The 10,895-nt window shown below is 54.7% G+C and overlaps 1 protein-coding gene across 3 annotated transcripts in view; it reads left to right on the plus strand.

Annotated features, from left to right (window-relative positions):
* Window positions 1-6,522, plus strand: part of KLHL26 (kelch like family member 26) — a 16,827-nt gene extending 10,305 nt beyond the window's left edge. For 2 of the 3 annotated variants that reach the window (XM_027664350.1, XM_027664349.1), the window contains exons 2-3: window positions 1,356-1,538; window positions 4,901-6,522. In XM_027664350.1, the coding sequence (XP_027520151.1) occupies window positions 1,356-1,538; window positions 4,901-6,482 (1,765 nt within the window). In that variant the 3' untranslated portion in view covers window positions 6,483-6,522. The remainder of the gene's footprint in view (window positions 1-1,355; window positions 1,539-4,900) is intronic. The other variant, XM_027664351.1, reaches the window with a different exon arrangement.
* Window positions 6,523-10,895: the final 4,373 nt, after the last annotated feature.

Genomic DNA, 10,895 nt, shown 5'->3' on the forward strand with positions numbered 1-10,895 from the left:
GAGGGTTGGAGCAGACCCCGGGATTGCACATCCAGACTCTGAGGGAGGGTTGGAGCAGACCCCGGGATTGCACATCCAAACTCTGAGGGAGGGTTGGAGCAGACCCTGGGATTATACAGCCAAGATCTGAGGGGGGAGGTTGGAGCAAAACCGGGATTACGCAGCCGAGCTCTGAGGGAGGGTTGGAGCAGACCCTGGGATTACACAGCCCCAGCACGCTGCATCCTACTCACTTTTTTGCTTCATTGGTTTATTCCACCTAAATAATAATAATAACAGTAATACCCTTTAAGTGCAGCCCTGAGTGTGCTCTCCCACCGTGGCTTTGGGAGCAACTCATGCAGCTTTCCAGACTCGGGATAATCTCCCTGGGATTTTTTTATGTCACGTTTCCATAAAATACCCCTTGAAAGGCAGACACCAAGCAGCAGGATGCTTCTGAAAACATAAACCCCATCCTGAACATTGGCCCCTGGGTGCATTTTCTTCCCGGGAGGGAGGATCCTGAAAAGCCCTTCGGAGCTGGGTTAAATTTGCAGATGAGTTTGGGCTTCCCCACCTCAGTTTGGTGGGCTCGGGGAACCTGCAGCTGCTTCTGGAGTTGTTTCCAGAGGAGCACGGAGCATCCAACGGCCTCTTCCACTTGTGCAGGGCTCCTGCTGCCTCCGAACGCGGCGTTCCCGCCGACAAGTGCATCTGAGGCCAAGGGGAGCTCGGGGTGATGCTCCGTGTGCTGGGGAACACGTGCGAGAGGCGTTGGGAAAAGCAAGGAAATATTTACGCTGGGAGGGGACTGTTGACAGCGCAGCTCGAGCAGTCGATGTTATTTACAGCAGCCAGGGCTGTGCAATAGTTTGCTTTTGCTCTTTCTCCTGAGGCTCAGGCAGAAGGGAAGGATCAAACCGGGCTGGCAGGGCCGGCCTTGGCCGCGGCAGCAGCTCCAGCAGCTGCAGGAGGGGAAGGTGGTGAGGAGAACAAGCAACTGTGACTCAGTGTCGTGGGTGAAGGCGAGGTCAGGGCGGGCTCGGGGGCAGCTCGGCGTGGGGACACCGACGTCCCGTGGTGGTTCCGGCCCCACGGGGTGGCTGGGTGGCCCCTGGAGCCCGTGTGTGCTGCAGGGCCGGGGTGTCAGCAGTGCCAAAGCATCCCTCAAAACTCTGGAAGTCTCTTTAGTGCTGGGAGAAGGGGGGCCCAGTGTGAGGTGCTGCTGTCACCCTGTCCCACGCGCGGCTGCCGGGCTGGGAATTCGCTTCCCGACCGGCTCCCGCTGCGGTGCCTCCCCCAGCACCCCGGGTAGGTAATACCACATACTGTTTTCATTTCACACCAGCCTGTCTCTCTTGTTCTGTTTTTAGCATGGCTGACAAGAACAGCACCCTGAAATGCACGTTCTCTGCTCCTGGCCACAGCACCACTCTGCTGCAGGGACTGGCCTCGCTCCGAGCTCAGGCTCAGCTGCTTGATGTCATCCTCACTATAAATAATGAAGTGTTTCAGGTTCATAAAGTTGTCTTGGCTGCCTGCAGTGACTATTTCAGGTGAGAATCTGATAGGGAAGCAGGCATTTGTACCTTTCCCGTTGGTTTGCTGTTTCCCCGTCCTTCCCCACCCCGACCTTCCCAAAAATCCCGCCCCACAGAACCAGGTTTGGTTCGCCCCAGGGATTCCCTGCAGGCAGGTAGAGGTTCAGGATCAGTCCCTCTGCACACAGATGAGGTTTGCTCAACTACAGCTGCTGGGCCAAGGCACAAGTTCAAGGTCAGGTCTTGAACCCACCTGGGCAGGTGTCGGAGGTGTTTTGTCCTGGAGCTACTTGAGCTGACTGGGAAGTGAGGGCTCCAAAATGCCTCACCCCGTGGAGTGAGATGCCCACTGTAAACACACTCCTGTTCTCTTTAACCTCCACTGATGTGTCTGCAGTGCTTGGGGCTCTGGGAGCACCAGGGAGTGGGTGTGACCTCCCCAGGAGATCTGGGAGCATCGTCCCAGCTCGTGTGGGTTGAAAACTGAAGCCCTGAGATGAGTTTTTGCAGCCAAATTCATGCAGAGTGAGCCAACTGCAGAGCAGGGAATTCACTCCTAAGTGAAAATACATATTTATCCATCTTGTCTCTGTCACAGAATCGTGGAATCACTGAGGCTGGAAAAGACCTCCAAGATCACAGTCTGCCCTGTGCCTGACCCCCACCTTGTCCCCCAGCCCAGAGCACTGAGTGCCACGTCCAGGCCTTCCTTGGACACCTCCTGGGATGGGGACTCCACCACCTCCCTGGGCAGCCCCTGCCAAGGCCTGACCACCCTTTCCAGCAAGAAATTCCTCCTGATATCCAACCTGATCCTCCCCTGGCACAGCTGGAGGCCGTTTCCTCTTGTCCTGTCCCTTGTTCCCTGGGAGCAGAGCCCGACCCCTGCCGGCTCCCCCCTCCTGTCAGGGAGTTGCAGAGCCAGAAGGTCCCCCCTGAGCCTCCTTTTCTCCAGGCTGAGCCCCCCCAGCTCCCTCAGCCACTCCTCACATGCCTCTCTCTGTCAGGCTCTTTTGCAATGTCTCTGTGACTCGGAATGACTTGGAATCAGGGATCCTTTTGGGCAGCACCAGGAGCAGGGTGAAGTGAGGGACGTGCTGGAGGCACTGGGGGTGGGGAAGGCTCAGAACCCCGGAGGGCTCGAGCTGGGTGTTGTTCCAGGCTGCAGGAGGGGTGGACAAGGGCTGTCCAACGGGGTTTGCAGCCCCGTGACACGCAGGTCCCTTCCAACCCCTTGACCTGTAGGAACCTTCCAGACTGGTTTGCTGAGCAGGTAAACAAGAGCAAGGGACTTCCCTGTCCCTTGACATCTCTCTGGTGTCCCTTTGTCCATCTCCTCAGCTCCTCTGATGGTGTCTGTCTCGTGTTCACACCCATTTTCTGGGCAGTTCCCTTCTGTCTCCCTTTGGGAACATAAACCTCCCGAGCTTCTCTCTCTCCCCAAACGAGGCCCACAATTAATCCTGGAGCTGCTCTCCCCCCAGATGCCACTGGCACTGTTTTATTCCTCCCTGCTGGGTGCAGGGCCGCTGCCAAGGTGTTTTCACTCTAAACTATAACTGCTGAGCAGGTTTCTTGTTGTAACTTCTGTGGTGCTGAGGGAGGTTGTCCTGGGGAACCACGGCAGAATAATCCAGCCTTTGAAAACACTCCCGTTTTCCTGCAGGAAGGGGGAGGGAAGGGGGAGTGAAACCGAGGCATTTATATAATCAGCATTTTAGAACTGTAACACTTTTGAAGGGAGTTGCATTCTAGTGGATGGTTTTGTCTTCAGTGTGGCAACAACAACAACAACAACGCTCCCCTCTCCTCGTGCACGTTCAGCTCACGCACGTGTGTGTGTCCGTGTGTCCTCCCGGGACGAGGGATCGGGGCCGGGACGCGGGAGAGACGGGGGGATTTGAAGGGAATGCTCTCATCCTGCTGCACAGGCAAATAATTGGGAACAGGATTCCTGGTCACTCGGTTACAGAAAAGCTGATTTCGTGTGCAGATATTTCCTCATTGAGGTCATTTAGGATTTCTCGGGTTTGTGCTGGACAGGTTTTCCAGCCTGGTTTGGACGGGAAACTTGGAACTCCTGTCTTCTGACAGCGTTCCCGAGATATTCCTTTATTCCTGTGTTGATGCAGGGTCTGTTCAGCATTTTTTCTGCCTGACTTGCACCTTGGAGCCGGTGCAGCTCCCGAGGCGGCTCTGATGACACCACGGATTTACCTTTCCAGCGGAAAAGGTGGAAAAACCAGTCTGAAATGTGCAGCTTTAAGGCCTTTTGTAGGACGTGGCCTTGCTGGGACGTGTGTGCAGCGGCAGGGACCGGGGTCACCCCATGGCCCAGCTCTTCCTGCCCTGACTTTGCCTTCCCCAGAACCCGCTTGTTGGATACTCCAGGGTGCAAACCTTTGCCCCTGAGCCCCCCCATACCTAACAGAACCTGCTGAAACGGGTTGGAAATGGCTAAAACCCCCCCCTAGATGTGCAGCTACACCCCCATCACACCCACAGCCCCCCGGCACCGGGAGCTGCGGCTCTGCCAGGGCGGTTCAGGGAGGCGTGGGCGCAGTCCTTGGCGTGGAATGTGCTTCCTGTGGAATTTAGAAGCCTCCCAAGGAGGTGATCCAGGGCCTAATCTCTGCAGTGGCCTGGTCCAGTGGTGTTCCTGCAGCTGTGCTGTAACTCAAGCTCTTCTCTCCCTGTTTTTGTGTGATTCCCTGTCAGCCCCCTGCCGTCGTCCCGCAGCGTGACAGAGCTGCTGGAGGGGCTGCAGCTCCTCCTTTTTAAGGTGTGGGGAAGGAACCTGGGAGGGAAGGCTCTGTTGGGTGGCCAAAGCTGTTTGTAAGACGTGTTGCACCTGGAATATTTAACCCATTCCTCAGTTCCCTATGATATAACGGGATAACAGACCTGGGCCTTGCTGCCAGGGGTCACTGCCCTCCTGACCATGTGTCTTCCTTCTGCTCACACATCCTACAGACCTAAACCCTTTAGGGTGCACTCCCAGTCTCTGCTGGTGCAGATCCTGTGGGATCCTCTGTTGTTGAATGTCATGGATTCATGATACTCGTTCATGTCCTGCTCTGGGAACTCTCCCTCTTCTTGCAGCTTTGTCCTGTGCTCTGCTCCTCCTCCTCCTGCCAGTGGGATTGAAAAACTTCTCTGATAGCTGAATATTCCTCCTTGGTGCACTGCAAGCCTTTAATAAGCCACTGCACCCTAATTTCTCCTGGCTTGTAGAGGTTTAGCCTTGATTTATCCCCCCCCCCCCTTCCTCATCCTCCCTATAAGAATCAATATGTTAAATAAAATAAAATCCTGAAGCAATACATCATTTATTTAAGAGGGGGGGTTTTTTTTTCCTTTGTGTTCTTGACCTCCAGGGCAATGTTCACGGGCGGGATGAGAGAGGCCAGCCAGGATGTGATCGAGCTGAAAGGTGTGTCTGCAAAGGGCCTGAAGCACATCATAGACTTCGCCTACAGCGCCGAAGTGACTCTCGATCTCGACTGCATCCAGGACGTGCTGGGAGCCGCTGTCTTCCTCCAGATGGTGCCCGTCGTGGAGCTCTGCGAGGAGTTCCTGAAGTCCGCCATGAGCGTGGAGACGTGCCTCAACATCGGGCAGATGGCCACCACCTTCAGCCTCTCCTCCCTGAAGGAATCCGTGGACGCCTTCACTTTCAGGCACTTCCTGCAGATCTCCGAGGAGGAGGATTTCCTCCACCTGCCCCTGGAGCGCCTGGTGTTCTTCCTGCAGAGCAACAAGCTGAAGAGCTGCAGCGAGATCGACCTGTTCCGCGCCGCCGTGCGCTGGCTGCAGCACGACCCCGCGCGCCGCGCCAGCGCCAGCCGCGTCCTGTGCCACATCCGCTTCCCCCTCATGAAGTCCTCGGAGCTGGTGGACAGCGTGCAGACCCTGGACATCATGGTGGAGGACGTCCTGTGCCGCCAGTACCTGCTGGAGGCCTTCAACTACCAGATCCTGCCCTTCCGGCAGCACGAGATGCAGTCCCCGCGCACGGCCATCCGCTCCGACGTGCTGTCCCTCGTCACCTTCGGCGGGACGCCCTACACCGACAACGACCGCACCGTCAGCGCCAAGGTCTACTGCCTGCCCGACGCGGGCGGCCGCCAGTTCAAGGAGCTCACGGAGATGGAGGTGGGCAGCAGCCACTCCTGCGTGGCCGTGCTGGACAACTTCGTCTACCTGGTGGGCGGGCAGCAGCTGCAGTACCGCAGCGGGGAGGGCGCCGTGGACGTCTCCTACCGCTACGACCCGCACCTCAACCAGTGGCTGCGCATCCAGGCCATGCAGGAGAGCAGGATCCAGTTCCAGCTCAACGTCCTGCGCGGCATGGTGTACGCCACGGGCGGCAGGAACCGCTCGGGGAGCTTGGCCTCCGTGGAGAAGTACTGCCCCAAGGACAACGAGTGGACCTACGTGTGCTCCCTGAAGCGCAGGACGTGGGGCCACGCCGGGGCCACGGTGGGGGACAGGCTGTACATCTCGGGGGGTTACGGGATCTCCGTGGAGGACAAGAAGGCCCTGCACTGCTACGACCCCGCCGCCGACCAGTGGGAGTTCAAGACGCCCATGAACGAGCCCAGGGTGCTGCACGCCATGGTCAGCGCCAGCGGCCGGATTTACGCCCTGGGCGGGCGCATGGACCACGTGGACCGTTGCTTCGACGTGCTGGCCGTGGAGTATTACGTGCCCGAGACCGACCAGTGGACCACGGTGAGCCCCATGCGCGCCGGGCAGTCGGAGGCCGGCTGCTGCCTGCTGGAGAAGAAGATCTACATCGTGGGGGGTTACAACTGGCACCTGAACAACGTCACCAGCATCGTGCAGGTCTACAACACCGAGACCGACGAGTGGGAGAGGGACTTGCACTTCCCGGAGTCCTTCGCCGGGATCGCCTGCGCTCCCGTCATCCTGCCGCAGGCGCCGAGCCAGAGGTGACCGCCGGCCCTGGGCTGCCCTCGTGGTGCCCTTTGCTGCCTGCAAATGTGTGATTTTGGGGGAGAGGGGAGGAGAAAACCAGCTCGGGTGCCCTGCTCCGTGGAGTCCCTCCTCCTCCCGTGGAGTCGCGGCGAGCGCAGCCCGGCAGCAGCGCTGGCCAGCCGGTCACGCCGAGCAGATGTCACAGCTGGGAAAGGCTCTTCCCTCTCCTCTCCGGGTTTTTTTTTCACTGGGAGGGGGGGTGCAGGCTCTTCTCTCTCCTCCTCGGGTTTTTTTCCGTCGAGGGGGGAGCATTTTGCCAAATTTTTCTATTTTTATCGGCGTTCCACGCTGCGAACGGTGGCAGCTCAGGAGTTCACTCAGCGCTGGGGTCTGTTTCAGACAGATCAGGTGTTTCTTGTTTTTTCGTTTTTTGTTTTGGTTTTTTTTATTAACAGCTCCCAAAAACCAACCAAACGAACAAACAGGAAAATCGGTTTTTTAGCAGACAAAAAAAAAAACCAAACAGCCAAAACCTGTGTAACACGCTGACCTCCAGAAGCAATAAAAGGGACGGTGGGAGCTACAAGAGCTCGGGTGCTTGGATTGTGAAAGCATATTCCCGTTTTTCAAAGGTGACTTTCCCATTTTTTCCTCCCTGTAAAAAGGGAATACTCAGCCCTGCACACCTCTGGTCTCCGTGGCTTGGATCTCACTGCAGTTCCTCGCCCCCTCCACGTGCTCTGGTCCAGAAATTCTCCCTTCCTCGGGGCCTGCAGAGTTTGCAGCACTAAAGCCATGTTTGAAAGCTTGATTATGTATAAACAGGCATGATTATCTGGGTTTATAACTGCCAAAAAACTTGGCTTCCCTGGCAATAAGAGCTCTGCAATCGTCCATCTGGGCTGACCCACGAGGCCAAGAGCTCCTGCAGTCCGTGGGTCGGGACCTTCACCTTTCTGCTCTCACCCTCAGCCAAACTCTTCCTGCAGTGAAGGAGGTGGGTGCTACTCGCTCATCAGCTTGAAGGTTTTCTTCCTTGCCACGGAAATAAGACACCTGGCACGATAAAATGATGGAATTCTGAGCAGAACAGGGTTTTGTTGTCGTGGTGGGGGTTTTAAATTCAAGAGGTTCGTTTTTAAGACGACTCCCGTCGTCTTTGCGAAGGACTGTTACTTCCTGAACTTCCCTTTCCTCCAAGCCATCTTTCCTCTTTAATTTGATTAATGAATTGAAAGGTTCTCCTTTTGTCAGGAGTTCTGTTTCAAGGGCTTTGTTTTGTGTCTCTGTCATATTTGAGTTGGATGCACTCAGGCTCCCTTTCAGAGAGGCCGTTGCGTTCTGCTGGGAGATAAATCCCGGGCTGTAACCTTTCAGTGGCAACGTGTAATGTCTGCTTTGCTGATGAATCATTGAGAGGTCTGTGTGAAGCATGAGCTCCACACCTTGGAGTCCCTGGAAGAGATTTTTCTGGAATGATGGAGCCGAGGCAGCCCTGGGTAGGACGCGGGGAGGGCACGTGAGCTCGCGGGGGAAACTCTGCGCTCCGAATTTTGGGTCAAATGATGCATCACTTCATCTGTTCCCGTCTGTTTGCTGGTTTGCCAATAATAAACTGATGAAAAGTCCTTGTTGTTGCTGAAGTCAGTGGGCATTTGGGCTCTCAGGCAGTTAATTCCAGTCCTTTGTTCCTTTGGTCTGGCCAGAAACACAAGGAACGGGCTTGGCGGAGACAAGTGGGCCCTGAGAGGGTGAAATGGAGCTCGAGTCAAGCTTCAAAGTTACAAAGTGATGGGGTTTTCTTTTTAATGCTTCCATATGTTTATGAAAACGGTGCTTTCTCAGCTTGGTAACAAATGCAAGTGTCCTTCCTTGCTTTCCTATTTGCAGAACAAACTTAATCCTCTTACGGGCGCGTCGTTCTGTCATCGTCGCCTTCAACGGCTTCGCCCTGAAAGAGAGGGGGGTTGGGTTGGATTTTAGGACAAAATCCTTCCCTGGGAGGGTGGGGAGACCCTGGCACAGGTTGCCCAGAGAAGCTGTGGCTGCCCCATCCCTGGCAGTGTCCAAGGCCAGGTTGGACAGGGCTTGGAGCAACCTGGGATAGCGGGAATTGTCCCTGGGATGGAACCGGATGAACTTTAAGGTCCCTTCTGTCCTGTACCATCCCAGCATTCTGTGATTCTACAGCACTTAAATACTCTCCCCTATTTTATTTGAATGTTCCCACCAAGAGGATTCCTGAGGCAGCAGTTGGTGCTTTGGGTGTTCTCTCATCCCTGGGTTTTTCGGGATGTGCTTCCCGTGAGCTGCAGCTCATCCCGGCTGGAGAACCACGTGGTGGAACCGTCCCTGGCATCTCCTCCTGAGGGACCCAAGCTTTATTCCTCACTCCAGGCTTCTCAGGTATGTGTGTGTGTGTGCTGGGGGCAAAGGGGGGAAGAGAAGAATCCTTGAAAAAAATATGGAAAAGCATGTTTGGTCCCACTTTTAAGGTCAGCTTTGCAAAAATAAGTGTAAGCTTGGTGTCCATTCCCGTGGACACACAGAGCCCTTCTGGAACTGGATTTAATACACACATGCCTGGGATTCACATCCCTGCTCCCTGGCACTGCAGAGCAGGAGCTGGGAACAGGATCTGGGAATCTCTGGATCTTGGGGCACCGCAGCTCTTCGTTGCTGGGACGTTCTTTTTATAGCAACGTAAATAATTGTTTTTCATCCAGTCAGCCAGAAATATCCCTGCTGCTCTAAATTTAGCAGGGGCTAAAAATATTTGCAGATGATAAATATTTGGGATAGGAAATTCGGGTTCACCCCTGGGAAGGCTGGAGTTGTGGCTCTGGGCAAAAACCCTCTCTGTTCCTCTGACAATAAATGGGTTTGATGCTTTTGCTGATCCAACAACGTGACTGCTCGAGGAGGGGTCTTCCCATGTGATGGGAGAAAACACTTCCCAGGATGCCCCACTCGGAGAGCAAGTGGACTGGGCTCCTCTTTTCCTCAGGAATGAGCAAAGCCAGATAAATGTTTGACTGCGCTCGGAGTCATTTATGGGTCTCAGAGCAGCAATAAACGTTCTGGGGGTGAAGCTGATTCGGTGCATTTGGAAATGCCCTCGAGCAGGTGGGGAGCAGTCAGAGCTGTGTCCCCCCCGGGACTCCTGTCAGGGCTGGGATAATAACTCCTGTCTTCTCTGATGTTTTATGGGCCTGAAATTGTGCTTAAAACTAGAAAGGAAGCCCTGGAAAACTCTTGGCAGGGTGCAGAGCAGCTCGAGATTGGGAATGTCTGCATCCCATTAATGGTGTCACTGACCCTTTTCCAGAGGGTCTGTCGGCTCCCAATCCCACTGTCACTTCTCCCTATCCTAGAACCTGGCTAATTCACCCAGACGTGGCCCAGCTCTCGTGCTGCAGCCCCTGGAAGTTGTAACAGCAGTGGAAAAACTTCCCTGCCTTTGGTTCACGCGGAGCAAAGACGCTCCCACAGCAGCTCCCAGGCCCCTGGAGCTGATTTAAAAACGCTGCTGTGGAACACGACTGTGAGGGACCTCGAGAAGCCACATCAAACCCTGTCAGGCATTCCCAACTTCCATGTCTCTGATAAGGTCTGGAGTTGCTGAAACTCCGCAAACTTTCGGGACATTCATCACGGAAGGATTATTGGAGCCAGACTACTGTCAGAATAAATAAAACATGTTCCCCAGTGCAGCTCTAATTATGATTTTTAGCCAGTTGTGTAATGTGCAGAACTTTATTTACAATAAATCTTCCAGTTGCTTGCACAAATGAATGGGATTTCATCACTTGTGGCTGAAGGAGCAGGAAAAGTGGATGTGGCTGGATAAATTCACAGTCTGGCACGTCAGGAGAGAGAGGGAGCAGAGCTGGCTGGTCTTGCCTTCCAAGGAGGGCTGAGCTCTCCTGAATTTCACCTGGGATCATATAAACATCACACAAATATCTCCCCTTCGAGGGATTTTTTTTTTTTTTTACAGAGACAGCTACGATTCCACTCTGCATTTTAATGGTGAGTAGGCACAGATTCATCCCACAGCCTCCAGAACTGTTGTTTCTCATTCCAACCCAACAACTGAACTTCAGGAACAGGCACTTGGCACTTTTCAGTTCAATATTTCGACTCCAGGGAGCCTCCCGGAGAAGTTTTGAAGTTTGTGTGTGGGGCAGGTACAATTCCTGCTGCTCCAACCCCGAATATTCCACAAAACCCAACACAAAATGAGCTTTCTGCTGGGAAACAGCTGCTGGTTCAGCTGTGCAACCTCAGCTCAGGCTGTGAGACAAAGGCTGAGGATGAAGTGGAGGGTGTCCCATCCTTGGAAGTGTCCAAGGCCAGGTTGGAGCAGCCTGGGATAGTAGGAGGTGTCCCTGGATGAGCTTTAAGGTCCCTTCCCACCCAAACCATCCT

Source organism: Corapipo altera, unplaced genomic scaffold (assembly GCF_003945725.1).
Source record: "Corapipo altera isolate COAL_440 unplaced genomic scaffold, ASM394572v1 96, whole genome shotgun sequence".
Classification (NCBI taxonomy): Eukaryota; Metazoa; Chordata; class Aves; order Passeriformes; family Pipridae; genus Corapipo; species Corapipo altera.